Genomic DNA, 18384 nt, shown 5'->3' with positions numbered 1-18384 from the left:
TCATGCTTGACATCCATTGTAAACAGTAAATTTGATTCTACATGTAGTTCAGTATTTCATTGTAACCGTTTTGTCTGTTTCATTTAGTTTTTATGCTCACTTTCATGACTTTCAAATGTAAGAATGATATATTAAACGACATTCTATGTCTGTGTGTGATATTCAATTCGTTATCAATAATGCCCTTTCTGGATGTGATGATAGAAGTCATCGCAGAGTGATTGGCAATATCAGCCAACAAACTAACTGCTATAATAACGTATTCATTTCCATAGATGGTGTGAAAAGAATAATTTTGCAAGTCATGGTGAGTTGTGCTATCAGGTTTTGCATAGATAGGACTGGTGTATCATAAACAGACAATTACAGAAATGCTGCCATCGACATGCAACGATCACCATCAAATCCCTTGGGAAGTCCCAGCAGTCAAGCTGTGATAACAAGAAGTGGCATAGTGAGTAATTAGTGCTTGATAACTTTCACCGTGGGGAAGGTAAAATGTTGCGCCCAGGTTGTATATAAACATTCTTTTCTGGGTTCGCAATTTTCAATTGTTACATCGCATAAACGAACGCGTGTACAGGAAGTGCATCTAACGATAACTTGACCTTCACTTCAAATACGAACCATGCAAAAACTGTATATATGACCGACACAATATGCCAAAGAGAATCTGAGATGACTTGACTATAGGAAGACACAGTATCTGACTATCTGAATAAAATGCATTCGATATGCAGTCAATTTTTTTACAAATTTGTACCGCCGCAAACACTTGACTCTTTCAACCTGTTGACCCAAATTTACTGTAAAGAAGTCCACAACCGTCGATAACTAAGACTTTGGGCCAAACTATGGCAGTCAAAGAGTTTAAGTAGGAAATTTGTACTTGCTTATCTAAGAAGTGACAGATTTGTACTCTTTCTCAGGATATAGTAAGTGCATAATTTTCTCATAAAGCTCAGCTAGGCAGTTTTGTTGTATAATGCAGCAGCAGGTTTTCAAAGCTAGGACGCCTCGGGAGACGTTGGCACACCAGTTCTTTTAAAATCATGACTACCAATCAATTTTCAATGTCCTATCACCTTTGCCCCTCAGACTGACCCACAGTCGCCTGGCTTTTCTCGGCAGCTGAGTAACTGGCTGGCCAAGCGACTGTGAGCCAAAGAGTTAACACCACGATCTACGCAACAGCCTACCATATATTACAGTCTGCTAAAGTTTTGTCCTTCAACTGTTTTGATATTTAATATGCCCATAGACTTGGAGCAAGTCCCCCTCAATTTTGTAAAGTAAAAGTTTTACTAGCTTGTTTTTGTGAAAATCGATTTCAGTTTTACGGTTATTTTGGAAAATGGCGAACGTTTTTCTTTAAAATAAGTGAAATATTGGTGAATCATGAAGATTGATTTCAGGTTTCCATTGCAATTTATGAAAGAGAATAGCTTCAAGAAGCAAAACACATGAATTCCTGAAAGCCCTTCTTAGATACATGTCACCATTAAACAACATGTTGGACTCCTCTCTCTTTAATATAAAGTTTGCCATGCGGGTAGTATTTTTAGAAATGTTTGCCCAAAATTGACAAATCTAAATATTGATTTAAGTAATAGGATACCGGTAATTTGGAACAGTATTTTGTCTAGATTTTGGTTCTGTTTGTAAACGAATTTTAGGAATAAAGCAAGTTTTTCATGTCAATTGCATAAAAAAACCTGTACAGATTGCAGAGGCCAGTTCAGTAAGATCATTCGCCTCTTTATCAAGCTAATATTTTGCTTAATGAAAAGATAAAGCAAAAAAAGATAAAGCAAAAAACTGATTTAAAAAAATAATTAACAAGCTCATAGTGTCTGTCGCTAGTGGTTATATAAACATCAAAATACCCATAATCCCTGCAGTCAAATGCGATACCTTGAAATTACGCGTCACTATATTATTGCAATTATTTGAGCAGTATTGGTGTCCATGATACTGATGATGGCAAGAATTCAAAATTGCATCGTAAAGCATATGAGAACGTATTCCTGAAAGACCTTCTTAGATACACATTACTATTATGTAACACGATAAACTCCCTTCTTTCAAAATGTAAAGTTTCCCACACATGTAGAACTGTCAGATATATTTGCCTTAATTGACAAATTTGATTATCGATTTAATTAAGAAACATATCTAATTGGATGTCGGTAATTTGGAAGAGTATTTTGTCTAGATTTTGGCGATGTCAGTAAAGTGTAAATGAGGAGGAAAGAACCGAGTTTTTCATGTCAATCAAATAAAAAAACAGGACAGATTGTAGAGGCCAGTTCATTTCAGGTCGTTTCTCAGTCGAGGTCAGTGCGATACCAGCATTTTTAAACACATGAGCCATAGAAAAATATCACAGACTGGCGGTCCCTTTAATAGGCGTAAGACCATTCGCCTCTCTATCAAGCGACAAGTAAGATACAACTCCAAGATAAAATCATTGGATATTTGACATCGGCAGTAATTTTGACTAAGGCAAAGACGCTGGTCTACGACACACCACGAATACGCAAACCAGTTGTCATTCGGTAAGTTCTCAATCTCTCTTTTCCGTTGCTATCATTGATCTTTAAATAAAACTTTATTGAAATGTGTACTCGAGAACTTTACGACTGCGATCAAATTAGCAAATCGGGGAAACTTTTAAGGAACATAAGACATCTATCATTTTATCATCTATCATTTTACAAGGTACACACAGCTAATTCGGTATTCTCGATTGGATTCAAACTCACTGCATGGCTGAATGGCGTCGTGTGTGTGAAAACATTTCTTTTGAAAAGCCTTCGTGAAATCAATACACTTTAAATGTATATTTATAGTGCATTGACCCTCCCATACTTTCAAGAGAAAAATGCGGTTCCATTTGTGATTTTCGACATTTAGCCAGTTTTATAATGGAAAATTACTATGGCAATACCACAGAATAAAATGACCAGAATATATCTATCTTACAACAATGACAAAATGATTTGAGATTTATTTAAGGTAGAATGCACCTTGGGGATTGATATACGAAATCTCAAACTTTTACTATATGTGTAGATTTTACTGTATAACATTTGTGAAAGATAAACAAATATTTTGCCAGTAGAGTTATTACAATTGTAGTAACCATTGTGTATTTCGAATATAGTTAAATTGAAGGTGTTCTGGTACCTTCTTTTGCATGATGACCCTTTAGGATTCGGATTCTTGTTCAAAAGAGAACAGTTGAGCGCTTCCGAGGGAAAAGTGCTAGCATCTGTTTGAGTGTTTGACCTCGAGGCACAAAGTACTTATATGGGTGTTCAGAAATATTAGACGTGGCATGCATAAGACAAATAAATTTCCGATTTTTAAAAATTATTACCAAACCCGTAGTGTCTGTAGCTTGTGGTTGTAAAAAATCAAACTAACAATAATCCCTGGAGTCAAATTTCGTAAGAAACTTTGAGTTACTATAATTGCAACTGTTTGAGCAGCATTGCTGTCTATGATAATGATGATGATGGCAAAACATTCATCTTTGCAATGAAAATGAATGAAAGGAAATAAGCATTTGCTATATATTTGCTACAAGTTCAAAAAATTATTACCAAGAATTCAAAATTACAACTCAAAGCATACAAGCATTCCTGAAAGCCCTTATAGATACACATTACTAGTATGTAACACTATGGACTCCCCTCTTTCAAGTAAAAATGTTTACCACATTTGTAATACTTTAAGAAATGTTTGCTCTAATTGACAAATCTAAACATCGATTCAACAAAACAGATACCTAGTTTGGAAGAGTATTTTGTCTAGATTTTGGCGCTGTTTGTGAATGAAGATTAGCAATGAACCACGTTCTTCATGTCAATTGAATTGAAACACATTTCACTTTGCAGGGGCATGTTCATATCAGGTCGTATCTCAGTCGAGGTCAATGCGATACCAGCACTTTTAAAACATGTGAGCCATAAAAAATACCGCAGACTGCTTTTTACTTTAATAGTCGTAAGATCATCTGCCTCTCTATCAAGGCATTATTTGGACTCTTGGAACTCCATTGATTTTTCAGTGAATAAAAGATAAAAGCATCGGATATTTGTTAATTTTAGTAATTTTGACGAAAACCAACACGAAGACCCTGGTCTACGACACATCAAGAATACGCAACCGAGCTGTAATTTGGTAAGTTCTCAATTTCCCCATTCCTTTCTGATGATTGATCTTAGATAAAACTTTACTGAAATGTATACTTGAACACAATCCACAGTACGTTTCGGCCAGTCGATATGCTTTTTATCATTCATTCCATTCCATTTCAATATTAGGCTAATAATTGCTTTTGACGTTTCCGCATTGTTGATGAATTGCTTTCTGGTCCTTTTCGAAATAAAGGGGTTTCCAAAAGTAGCATTATTGTGAAAGATTGGCAAAACCCTTGTGAGGATGGTACTTTGCTAATCGTCAGCTTAGCAAGCTTCATTCAATATTATGAAAATCCTAGCTATTTTAAAATTCGGTTTTCCCCTTTCAACTCTTCAACAGCCTTTTATCAAATCGCATTTCAATGTATACTATATATCCGCATGGCCATATACCATGTTGAAAAGCAAACTTGATTTCTATATGATTTTGAGCGTGGTCAAGTAATAAGGGACGTCCCGTCCCTGACGTATATGGTGGACACCTTGAAAGAGCTAATCAGATTGAACCGAAAGTGACAAGGAGGCGATTGACATATCACTTGATAGAACAAAATTATCCTTTTCGTTATCAATGCTTTGCCAACGAGGTCCTTCAAGGGTCCTTCATTGCATGAGGTAGGTAGGTAGTTATCAAATATTATGCTTTCTCCCCCCAACCAAATACTAGTAATAGGTAGCAACATGATGAATGGTCATCAGAAGTGAGGCGAATTTCACGGCGCTTGTACGAAGGGATGCCAAACCAATCACAAATTTTGTGACGTACTCTGCGTTTTTAAAAGAGTTTCGGTAAACGTTTTGCTACTTCCCTTTCCATGACCAGACCTTTCCATGGCGACACCTTTCCCTTGGCAGTCACCGATTCCAACTCAAAGTTCAGCCAGTTGAACAGCGCACTGCACAGAGTTATCTGAAATAAATGAAAGGTGGCACGTACCTTTAAAGATAACCAGTATTTACAATAATGTTTGGAAATGAAAAAAAATGATTTTCCGCAAAGTACCGTCCTCATATGGAAATTTTTTCACGAACTCATAATGACTGCTTTTGGAAACCCCTTCAACACTGTGGAAGCGTTATAAATGATTTTGAGCCTAATTTTTTCTGTTTGAATGAAGAAATTGAATATTGATTGGCCGCAATGTACCACGGATTGAGACTGCATGGCTGAATGGCGTATTTTAATATATTTCTTTGGAAAAGTGCTCGTGAAATCAACACAAGGTCTAATTATACTGCATCAACCCTCCCATGCTTTCAAGGAAAAAAAGGCGGTTCCATTTATGATTTTCGACACTCAACCAGTTTTATGGCAAACCAATTACTTGAGCAATACCACGGAAGAGAATGGTCAGGATATTGTTTTTATCCTCCAACAAACATGAAATGATTTTGACATTAATTTAAGTTAGAATGCGCCTCATCTACCACTTTTGTCGGCTTGAAGTTCTACGAGTAAATAAAGATTGTACTGTGTTGCTTTTGTAAAGTTAAACAAATATTTTCCACCAGTAGAGGTATCACAATTGTAATAGCCATTTTGAATTTAGAATATAGGTTTTCTGGTACAAATATTTGTACAGTGGCATCTCAGATTGTTAATCTTGATTGTAAAGAGAATGGCTGAACGTTTCTGAGGGAAACGTGTTAGCATCTGTTTAAGTCTTAGACTTTCGAGGCACAAAGTACCTATATGGCGTTCAGAAGTATTCGATGTGACACGCGTAAAACTAAACAAAACATCAAATTCGATAGTCTGGAAACTACGTGTCACTATTATTGCAGTTATTTGAGCAGTATTGCTGTCTATGATAACGGTGGTAGCAAAACGATTTATTTATGCAATGAAAATGAATGGAAGGAAACCAACATTTGCTATGTATTCGCTATATTAATTAAAAAATAACATTTACTACCAAAATTGCAACAGAAAAAAATAAGTTAACTAGGGAGACATTTTTCTGAATAGAGTAAAATACTATCATCTATATTTGATAATTAAGAAATATACTGCGACAATTTATGACGTCGACAATCGCCGTAATTTTCTCCTACCGTTAGTCATACAATCTCCTTTAATATTAAAACACCATAAGTTTGAAAAAACGAACCTGACAATAATGTGGAAGACACCGTTTGTAATTAATTCATCTTTTTATTTATAAGAGTGTGAGGCGTAAATGCACTATGCAATATGACTGTAGACGAGCAAACTGACGATTTCACATCTAACCAAGACAGTGACTTATCGCAAACCAGTGATACTGCCAACACACTATCTGACATGAAACATGTCGAGAATGGAGAGAGCGTTGGATCGCATTTGCCAAAAGATGACCTTCTTACTGGAGAAGAGGAAACTGCCAGTTTGTGTATGATGTCATCCGAGTTAAAAGTATTATTAACAGCACTGTCTTTGACGACTTATTTCTACTACACAGCATTCTCAACGTTCGCGCCTCTGTTTCCGGGAGTGGTATGTAAATCATTGTGTAACATTACCAGCAAACTTTTTCGAGAATTCTGGTGTGTCACTTTCTGCTCAGCAATTGATATTTGATATTTTGAAAAACAGAGAACCAAATATCAGATATAATAAGTGAATGATTATCATTTGCCCTCATAACATTGCACAAGTTTTTTATGATTTTTGTTTTGTTTGATGCTAATTAACTGGCGTTTTGATTGGATGGAAAGTACAGGGTTAACGGGAATGAGGAAGTGGTGGTGTAAAAGGGAGGAAATGATGGAATAATATACGTTTACATGTAAGCATGCGTATGTATGTATGTAGATAATATTTTAACATGAGTACGTTTCTATGAAATGAATTACACATTTATTATCTTTCGTGACCTAAACTTGTCTTATGATCTGTTACAGGCGCTAAAACATGGCGTAACAGGTGCCGAAATAGGATTAATTATGAGTTCTTACGCATTAGCGGCAACTGTACAATCATCACTTTCGGGTATAATTGTAAGATATGGTCTTTACAACATGTATCCATTATTTCCTGTTATGATACAGCATTTTCATTGTATATTCATGAATAAATAATTTCATTATCGTCTGAAAGATTTTCATATTCAATGATACTTAATGCTGATATGCTGCAGCTATACTAACATTTACTGAGTTGTAGCGGTTGAAAAGCAGAAAATAAATTCGAACTGACTGTTTCTCACAAACCAGTCTAGAATAACGAGTTTAAAGTATTTTCTGTAGTAATAATATTACAGTTTCGTACAGTCTACCGGTAGTTCTCTTAGCTTAATGTTACTGAAGGCGTTACCAATGCCTCCCATAATACGTTACAAGTCAACAAATGTAATTATGCTCTCTTTAGATTCCTAAAATAGGTGGCCGTAGCGGATATGTATTTGGAATGTTTGGTGCCAGCTTTACTCTGATATCGTATGGGTAAGTGTTAACTTTTCAACGCCTTCTTTAGTTGAAGTTTAGTATGGATTTGTGATTCATTTTTCTGTTGTGAGAGACTACACATTTCTCAAATAGGCAAACATATTGCTTTTTATGCATTAGTCTATAGCTACTTGATAGAATTCGCTCAAATTCGACCAAAGTCTGACTGATTTACTTTTTGTATATTATTCCAGATTCTTGGACAAAATTGACAACGAAAAGACATTGTTATTCATCATCATTGTGTGCTTACTTCGGATGACAGAAGCATTATTTGCCATACTCGGTCTAAATGCAGCTGTAGCCATTATATTTCATCAGTTTCCAAAAAGTGTACAGAGCAAAATCTTTGTGAGTTGACCAAATATCATCACTCTCTACGTAATGAAAATACCAAAAGGCCGTGAATGCAAGAGAAAAGATTCAATTAAAATCGAGTAGAACGACCAAGTATAATGTGGATGTCAAAAGAAGTGTTTGATGTTTTTTGTTCAAGTATGACGAAGCTATAGTGAAGGCGGGTCTGAATTCTGGCTTTAATTAAGCGCCACGTGGCCCCATTTCAACATGTTGCTTTCGGCGTTAATTGCATAGTCTTTGTGCAATTGCCGAGTAGATCCTACGTAGGTTTAATTTATGCCATTATTATGTTTTGCATTGGGCATCGCCATTAATATAATTTTGGCGATCTGTAAACATACTTTAAGGCTTTGAAAATTAGTTACAGCTTTACAATTCAAGTTAAAGTGGTTACCTGGTAAAATGGACAACGAATAAAAGAATTGTTTGTTTACCAATTAGCATCATTTTCTTACTCCCAATAGGGAACTACAAACATGTTCATGGGTGCTGGCATGACAAGCGGACCATTAATCGGCGGAATTCTCTATGATGTAAGATACTTCACTTTATAGTTTTGAAAATATAATCCACGGCATTCATTATGGATATTCAGGACATGTATTTGCTAATAAAATACATACTTGTATGTGTAAAATAATCCGTTTGCACATCAAACTTTCATCCATACGGACGAGGGAAGAATATTCGTTATTAAAATATATTACAACTATACCATTCGTGGAAGTTTATCAAAACATGTTTGAGATTAAGCACTGCATTTAATCCTGAACGAGCAGACAATCAAAAATAGTATTCATGAAATATTGGGACTGTTTATTCATATGTGTTTCTTTTTAAATTGATGTAAACATTGCGAAACACTAGCATTTTATTGGTTGTCTCAATTATGAAATAGTAGTCCGTGGCATGTTTAGGACAACCATATTTTGATGTGAAAATCACAGAAGACATGGTAAATTATGTTTAAATTGCATTTTGTTACGGATTTCGGTCCTAAGGAAATTATGTTTTAAAGCAGTTTTTAAATAAATCGCTGCGCATTTGTTAACGAATTCGAAAATTAAAATTGTGCGAGGTGCGCGATACATTTTGCGGCCAGGCATTTTTTCTAGTTTGGAAAGAGAAAACATTTGTTGATGTTTATGAGTGCTGAATAACAATATTCCGCATGAAGTAGTCGCTCTTGTGTGACGTGTTCTGTCTTATGGACCCAACTAAATGGAATATAGCAGTTTGACATGCAGCCCCTTATTTCGGATATGCAATTTTTAATGTTGGTTTTGGCCCGACCTACTTTGCATTTTAGTGATGATCCGCACCGCGCCTCTACTGTCTACATTTTCTCAACTGATGCCTAAAAAGCCCGCTTCTTTCTGTCGATGTGATACTTTCTGGTAAAACTGTAGTGTCGAGACTGAGACATTGTTTACTCGGCCTGAGGCTGACCTGAGAGAGAGAGTGTTTCTCATTGTCTATGGTCTGGCACAAGGACAGCTATGGATCTAGAACGGCTGTCAGTCGACGATAGTTACTTAAAGGAACTTCTTGAATCCGGCAAAAGTTACAAATATATCAGCAGCTATATCCAAAGTCTTTATCCCGACATAAGAGACTTGTCAGAGCGCAGCGTCAGAAGATCATGCGCTAAGCATGGCATTTGTCGTGAATCTGACCCTATCATGTCGCCAATGTAGTGCAAGAACTTGGTCCACCTTATGGAGTAAGAAAATTGTCTGAGTACTTAGATTGCAAAGAGGTGAGGTCAAAATCAACACCGAACATGAAAAAAGACAAATCAAACTTCCTGTTCTGCACTAAATTTCGATATTCCAGGCATACTGCAAGCGGAGGTCTTTGCATCTTCTCATTTGTTTCATGCGAACAATGCATATGTCCTGAATTTCGAGCCAATACGCGTTTAGTTCTCTAATATATCATCATCAAATATAAGCTGGCGGCGTAATGCACTGAGTTTCATGTAATATCCAATTTTGGATATGCAAACCCTAAAACGAAATTACAGGAAGAAGAAATTTGACGATATTTCTTTGATTTTGAAAATTCGGTTGGCCTGAAATGCCACGGATTAATACTAGTCTGATTCACAGGTGTATATTCATGTGACTTAGTCACAGGAGAAAGTACAACTCATGTGTCATCGAAACTATCACTGTATAGCTTCAGTTGTACTTAAATTGCAGCTACGAGTTGTCAACACTGTCATGTTAATTTGAACATTCAGGTGGGAGGATATGGACTACCGTTCTGCGTGGTTGGAGGCTGTCTTCTATTGACTGTACCAATTAACTACTGCGTTATCAACATAGAGTTTGGTAAGTAGCTTTGTGTGAATAAATAACACTGCCAAAATATTGAAGGCATTAAAGATAGTTTCGTCAAATTTCAATGGCAAATAACTTACGAGTTAGCCTTTTCTAAATTATCACTAAATCTGTAGATTGTTGAAAACTGTGGCGTATTTTATAATTTCAGATTCTTCGAAGAAAAAGAGGGATACATCATCGATTATAACATTAGTGAGAAAGGCACCAGCAGTTATAGTTCCGGCATTGGTAACAATGACCACAGCATTTATCTATTCATTTCTCATGCCAATACTTGCAATTTATCTAGCTACTGAGGTAAGTACATCCATTGACATTTTAACATTCATTTAGAGATTTAGAAAATCGGATCGCTCTTGTCAGCGAGGTAATTCCATTATGATTTATCCGGGATTTGAATTTTTATTATCAAAATAATGTAATTAGTGTGTTGTCTCAAAGCAGGTTTCTTGCCTCTGGTTTCAATGTGCCCCACTATGCTGATATAAAGAACCAAAAGAATGAAGTTTATCAGTCTGTTTCCCCAGTGCAATCTTTGAAAGCCTTAATTAACCCTTACCTTAATCATTCCCATTCACCTCAAATGTGTGAAGTTTTATAGTGTTTGTTTTTAATTTCAAAATGTTTCAAGTTCTACAACATACAAACTCCTCGTGTCATTAAACTACTGGCATAGTCATACAAACTTCGTTTGGCTCTTCCAGTTTCTGATTCGAAGTAAATCTATCGAAGGTGCCATGTTCTCGTTGCTGACGTTGGGTTATTGTATCGGATCTCCGTTATGGGGTTGGATTGTCGGCAACAAACCGGTGAGTCTGCCTCACGCAGATATGAATTAGGTGAAAAGAATGACAACGAAGTACTATCAGAATAAGATGTCTTGTAATCTCCAAACAATTGAACAGGAAAGGCATGCCCTATGTGATTCAACTTCATGTAATGCCGCTGAGAAAATTTACAAGGGACAGACTGCCAGGATGATGGTGTTTTTCAAACGTTGAATCATTGTATGAGCAAAGACCCTGCTTGGAGGCCTTCATAAACTTGCTGATCGATCCTCTCATCTTTGCTGACTCAACACAATAGAACCTTCCCAATCATCAGTATGCACCAAGGGAAAGCAGCTGTATATTTGATAAACACTTTTAGAATTATTGCAAGTGACCTACATGTTCTAATGTGTAACTTAGGGACCGGTCAGTTTCTTCGGCAGGGGGGGGGGCGGTGGGTCATGGGGTCACCCTGTTTTTTTACTTTGGTCATAGGGGGTATCATGTTTTTTGAAATGCCCAATAGTGGGAGGGTCATTGTGTTTTTGAATTTCGACACGAACTTATACTTGCCTAAAAATGCATCGTGCCAGCCACAAATTTCATCATTCAGTTCCATTTTTGGCGCGCCTTTCGGGTGCGTAACTCTAATAACAATAAGACATATTTTTCAGAGCCCCCTCCAAGCGCGAAACTTTAATATATCAGACATATACATGTATATATCAGAGATATCTGTATGTTTAAAATTTTTCAGCGCGCCCTTCGGGCGCGTTACTTTAAAATATCAAACATATTTTTCAGCATGCCTTTCAGCCGCATGACTGTCATATATCAGATATATATATGTCAGAGATATCTGGATGTAATATTTTTCGGCGTGCCTTTCAGGCGTGATACTTTAATATATCAGATACATATGTCAGAAATGTCTTGATGTCGTTAAATTGAAAGTCTGTTTTGCAAAGTGTACTAATCATTATGAAATCTGCAGTTCATATGAAAAACATGACAAGTTCTTGATACTTTTCTGTCTTTTCTCTGAGAATTCAGTATTAAAAAGCAACATGCACTAATATTTCACAATCACATTTTTTTACAACAGTTCTGGACATCTGGTTATGCATAAAAAGCGTGGAATACATTCACAGCTCATTCAAAATACTGTATTCAAACTTTAGAAATGACTGAAAGTTTAAAATATATCCCATATATATATATATATATATATATATATATATATATATATATATATATATATATAAAATATATATATATATATATATATATATATATATATATATATATATATATATATATATATATATATATATATATATATATATATATATATATATAACTAGACACATTTATTTTTGTCGCGCGCGGGGGATAGATCACCCTGTTTTCGAAAGTTGGCGGGTCAGCCACTTTTTGACGTCGGCAAAATATAATCCACCCCGTTAAAGAATCTGGCCAGTCCCTTAAAAGTTTTGCTGGCTTCAAAACAATTATGACCGTCGTACTTATCCATGTGACATGAAATATGTCCTGCCAAACGTATTCCATAAAAAAAATGTCTATCCTTTCACTAGGATAAAAAAATACCCCGGATTACATAGCTCAAGTCCCCACTTAAACAGGCCAAATGGGGCCGGCAAATTTCGGAAAATTTCATGAAAGCAAACTATTCTCAGTTAAACAACTAAAGCCAACTATTACCTTTCCAGCCTCTTCACAGAGAATGAAAATACTGATGCAAAACAACATGACAGTTTTGTCTTTTTCAAACATATTATTTGTCAAAGACAAATAGTTTCAAACCTAAACTAATGCATAATTTAGGATTTTATTTAGGCGTCCTTACCATTTTTCTTTCATAACATATGTTATTCTTGTTTCAAAAGGGGTAAAGAATATTTTATTGCTTCTTTCCTGTGTTATCAAAACATGGCCATAGAGTGCACAAACCTGTTCACTTTGAAGTGTGTCGTCAGCTCGCTCTAAAGTTTCAGTTATACAGTACGCGACCGCCCATTCGTTAATAATACGTGCGACTCGGCTCGGGGACAGCAAAACCAATGAGCATTCGTCAAAGTAAAATATATTTCGCTCGCGCAATAATACAGAGTATGATAACAAGTATATCCCACATTGATGTTCTCAACTCCTGGCATGCTTTGGATGCAAGAGCTTGTATTCTGCTGAAATTTTGTGTCGAATGATTAAATATTAAAATGTAATTTAAAATGTCTTTCTCTTCAGAAATCTTTGAGATGGGTCATTATGTTCGGCCTTGTCCTATTAACCATACCTGTCTTCTTTGTGGGACCTTGTCCATGGTTTCACATAGTACCGTAAGTGTTTTAATTACAAGTTATTGTCAATCTGAGAGAGACTGTTATTTACATTTTAAAAGAAAATGTAGTTTTGAAAAGTATAATTGAATGATATCGTTACCGCTCTACATCAGAATTATCACAAACAGCTACAACTATATCTTATTTTACACAAAGACCAAATCTGGTGGTACGTCGATACAATTCATTTCATTGTTTCCTCCTTTTCTCTGCAAAATGATAACGTGAATACTTTTTTTCAAATCAGAACCTTATGGCTTCTTGGTCTTTCTCTTTTCTTGACTGGGATCGGTAATTCTGTTGGGGTCATTACCATTGTCGAGATCATGAACAAAGCAAAGTGAGTAAAATTAACTTCAAGTATGCCACTAGTAACAATGGGAGCAGTTCATATCGCTACTATCGAGATTACATATGTTACTTTTGTAACCTTGAAGTAATTAAGAGACCCAATTAAGTGTGTTTATAATCGTTGAATGGTACTTGATATTCCTTTTTGATACACTAATGAACACAAGAAAACCTGTATGGAGAGTAATCAGAAAGCAGTTCTGATTAGATTTTGGGTCGAGTTGTTTAACTAAAATTCGAAAAGTTCATAAGCAGTGCGGGATGGATAACATGGATATAATTATTTGAAATTTGGATATTAAATCAAAACTGACATAAGATGCTACAGCATGCCAGTTCACTCTTATTCCAAATACATATATGCAGAGAAACACAATTTAAAATCTCAGAGTCGAATCACAAAAACAAACCTCCTTCTCAAAGTAGCTTGTCAGTTGCTGTAAATTCAACACCACACAATTTGTTCGTCTTTGAAGTTTGAGGAATATGCTGGCAAAGAAGAACATATGACATTATTGTATGGTAACATTGCTAACTATTCCCTTAGTCATAACAATGGTGATATAAAACCGACACCGCACTCTTATTTTCGTTAATTAATGTAGATCCGGTCTTAAAGAACATTTATCTCATAGTGCCATGGTATCGGGGGTATATTATACTGCGTTTTCCATCGGGTAAGCTAAAATATTTGTTGATAAGTATTTGTGATCAAAATACGTACTTCTATTTAACATCCTACTTTCCATAATTCCAATATATTTACATTGAACTCGTCATCTTCTCGCCAAATGATAGTGGTAACAAGTCTACCAAAGTGCAGTGTCAACGTTAAGGATTGCATCTGTAGATTTGGTCATCGTTACTGATGGCGACAATGATCGTTGCATCGATTGTTTTGTGATCTGTCAGGTTCTGGTCGCTGAGTTTGCAAATAAGATACAGTGAAGGGCAGGCGTAATCTTCACACCAAATTCCTCTGCTAAGAAAATGTTTTAGTTTATCCAATTTGCATTTTGATGTGGTATTTGCAGAACGGTACTTGGACCATTTCTGGGCGGTTCGTTCTATCAGTTTTATGGATTCGGCTGGACAACAACAATAGCTGGTTTTACTTGTATTGGTACATGCATCATCTATGGTGCCAATATGACCAGAGAATCCATGTGTAGTGAAAGATCTATGGATCGAGAAGACGTTGAAATGAACGGGTCAGCACAAATAAACGATATAGCTAACGAGAAGTTACCGCTCAATGGAGATTTCCCACTATACACTGAGTAATGAACAATTATAGCATTTTTTGTATCTATATCCCACTATAATGACTGATACAATTTTAATTGTAAATAAATATTTCTTCCTGTACATCATACAAGGTAGTCATGATGTGCCGTCATAAGGTTCTTTTGAATTGTTTGGGAGACATCAGGGATACAACTTTGTACTTTAGTCATTTTCCCAACGTTTCTCAGTTGCGTCGTTTGTAAATCGGATACTGTATCACGATAACTCGAAACAAAGATTCAGATGAACTTTTCAACGCTAGCAAATAAGTAAACGTGTAACATCATCCATGTATAACACCATTGGAACTAATTTGGGATAATTGGATTTTCATTTTTGCAAATTTCTCAAAAGTATTAGGTGCCATATAGCTGAATGTTGCAATATCGCAAATTACTCGTAAAAACAAGTGTGTAATATAAAAAGAAAAGCAGATGAGATAACATTTGTAGATTAAATCGACATTACTTCACCATCCAATTATCCAAAATTAGTTGCAATCGTGTTGTATATATTGCTGCAAGGAAACCTAACCTGCATATATATCAGAGATGATGCTAGCAAAACGCCAATAGCTTAAACCCGGAATTCGAACGGACCATGGTACAAACAAATCGATGTGCGCATACATTTGCGTTTGCGCACATCGGTTTATTTGCAACCATTGTATTGCTGTCTTAGAACACATCACGTGCTTTTTATTCGGGAGAAGAATCATTCTGACAGACATTGGATTCTTACGTCGTTGATTTTTATACCTTCAACTTTAAATTGAGTTCTATATATTTTCAAAAACAGTCTAGACTTAATCATTGATACCATATGAGACAGTATTAAAATACAAATGTGCGGAACGAAAACGACGACCTTGCAAGGGCAGCATTTACAGTTGCTAGTCATGGTGAGTTGTGATAGAATGTTTTGGATACATAGCACAGATATATATCATGAAACAGGTAATAAAAGATAATATCTTGTTATTGAAATAACCTATAATGCGGTATGTAACATCAAATAACCTAAGTCAAGTAACTTCTCCAATTCTTCAGGATAGGCCGATAAAACAAAGAGTCACACTTCAGCTTCTTTGCATGCACCACCATACAATGACCGACCAGAAATATATTCAGTCGTTATGTGAACCTCGTTATTACATGCCTCGATGTGAGTGCAAAATCAGCGCATTGATTTGAATAGGAATATCCGGGAAGTTAACGGTCCGGTGAACTATGTATTGACCGGTTTCCATGGTTACCCGGTCCAGTGAAGCCCTCCGAAGTTTTCGACGGCAAAGTAGACGCTTAACGCTAGGTGTAAAATATTCACGTGCGCACTGCAATTTTGACTTTCGTTAAAATTTGTTCGATGCAGGTCGATAATGGTAAAATTGTTTGAGAATGCCCTGCATGTAACTAAATGTCATGTAGCGTTAACTTTTAAGAGGCATGTAATAAAAATATTATTGCCTGAATACATGGGTTTATGTGCCCTCGCAGCAGGAGACAATTTGCCCTCCTGGCATTGGGCAAATTGTCACCTGCTCTCGGGCACATAAATCCATGCATTCAGACAATAATATACATTGTTGCATCACGCAGTAGGAGCTTTGTTAAGTTTAAGAAGCGCCTCGAGAGACACCAACACATCAGTACTGTACTCTCAAAATCTTAACTACCCATCCTATTTTATTGTTCTTTCACCTCTATGATTGGTAGCGAAATTAAGTTATAACAAATTTATTTTGTGAAAATCGGAAATTCCTTTTACCTAAAACAATGAAAACCACCTCAATTAAATTATGTAACATATCGGTCGATAATGAACGTTGATTCCCGATTTTCATCCTCGATAATTAAAAGAACGGTCTCGAGCATGTTTTGAAACGCCTTTCCTCGATTAATGGTATTGATATGTAATACGATCGTCTACCTTTCCCATACAAACTTTTACCATTTCTGTAGTACCTTCAAAAATGTTTGTCGAGCCAAACTGTCAAATTAACATATCGATTCAAGAAAAAATACCGTCAATGACGCTGTACCTTCTCTAATGTGTGGCCAGGTCAGGTAATTGGTTGTTGGCATGGAGTTGTTGGCAAATTGTTAATGATGTAGGAGCATGAGGTGGGATATGGACCCAAAGAACCCAAAAGATGATTAAATACATCAAGCAAAAAAACTCTAAGCTACAGTATAAACTGCCTAAAGATAGTTCAGTGTGGAAAAAAGTTAAATAATTCAGAAATAAGAATTAACAGTCCAAAATACTAATGACACACTTCCCTGCTGACCTGAGTGTATGTGAAATACATAACCTGGCATCTGTAAATTAAATGTATACCAAGTGAACATTTTAAGTCACTTTTAACTGTTTTTAATGGAATTTCCAAAGAGTCCTATGGAAATGATGAAAACGCTTATCTGGTCTTGTGTTTGTTAAACCTCATGGCTGATAATTGTCATAGTATTGAAAAAAAATTAAAAGTGAAGAAATTACTGTTTTTAATAGGCATATTTTCCTTGAAATACGTGACCGTGTAAAAATATATGCAAAAAGTGTTTAAAAGTAAATTTCCTTTAAAAAAATAATTTGATCTGTGACCAAAGGATTTTTATTCTTTGAGTTTACAAATTCAAACATTACAATTTGTTCAATCATCTTGTGCAGTGCAAAATTTATGAAATGACTGAAAAATTAAAAAAATTGGCAGAATTACAGTCTTTGTGATGTAAAATTATGGGTTGACATCACGATAACTGTTAATCTGTTGAAGTACTAATATACTACAATTTAAAAAAGAAAAGTTCATGCAGAAACGGTAACATATATTGTCAGCAATGTAGTATTAATTTTGACTTTACTTCAAAATATGCCTTTGCTTGATACCAAATATATAAGGCAAAATATTAAAATCAGCCATGTTCAGCAAAATCAACACAACAGCATTGATCCTTTCCTAATTTGATTTGATTTGATTTGATTTGATTATGTTATCCTTGTATGACAGTCAGTACATATTGAACTTGAACACAACACAGTGAATAAGTATGCTGTCAATGGAATGGTGGGGCTGCATCCACATGCAGCAATAGGAGTGCCTTTGTCTCTCACCCCTCATTTCCAACCTATCCCATCCCTGAAAAAATAGTTTGGTCTTATATTTATAATCATAATAATTTCTGTATTTGTTAAAATGTGCACATCTCAAAAACTTTTAATCATAAACATTTTCATTGTTTTTTATGGCTGACCAGTCAGTTAACCTGTTTATTTT

At 35.6% G+C, this 18384-nt stretch overlaps 1 protein-coding gene across 2 annotated transcripts; it reads left to right on the top strand.

Annotated features, from left to right (window-relative positions):
• The first annotated feature begins 2386 nt into the window (after nt 1–2386).
• LOC139136580 (MFS-type transporter SLC18B1-like) lies at nt 2387–16101 on the top strand. Of its 2 annotated transcripts, none has more exons than XM_070704332.1 (14): nt 2387–2558; nt 4116–4188; nt 6375–6684; nt 7092–7187; nt 7558–7631; nt 7829–7985; nt 8459–8527; nt 10240–10330; nt 10491–10639; nt 11047–11151; nt 13378–13469; nt 13720–13812; nt 14429–14500; nt 14858–16101. In XM_070704332.1, exons 3-14 carry the CDS (start codon nt 6403–6405, stop codon nt 15105–15107), a joined length of 1530 nt encoding a protein of 509 aa, XP_070560433.1. In that variant the 5' UTR covers nt 2387–2558; nt 4116–4188; nt 6375–6402; the 3' UTR covers nt 15108–16101. The 2 variants fall into 2 exon arrangements, with proteins under 2 accessions (XP_070560433.1, XP_070560432.1); XM_070704331.1 differs by having other exon boundaries at nt 2421–2558; nt 4076–4188.
• Nucleotides 16102–18384: the final 2283 nt, after the last annotated feature.

Source organism: Ptychodera flava, chromosome 7 (assembly GCF_041260155.1).
Source record: "Ptychodera flava strain L36383 chromosome 7, AS_Pfla_20210202, whole genome shotgun sequence".
NCBI lineage: Eukaryota > Metazoa > Hemichordata > Enteropneusta > Ptychoderidae > Ptychodera > Ptychodera flava.
This window is presented reverse-complemented; position numbering and strand designations above follow the sequence as displayed.

Bases quoted from the DNA above. Each gene is read 5' to 3' on its own strand.
- LOC139136580 (XM_070704332.1), top strand. From the start codon at position 6,403: ATGACTGTAGACGAGCAAACTGACGATTTCACATCTAACCAAGACAGT. The intron at 7,632-7,828 runs GTAAGTGTTAAC...ATATTATTCCAG, and splicing joins TTTACTCTGATATCGTATGG to ATTCTTGGACAAAATTGACA. The intron at 8,528-10,239 runs GTAAGATACTTC...TTGAACATTCAG, and splicing joins TCGGCGGAATTCTCTATGAT to GTGGGAGGATATGGACTACC.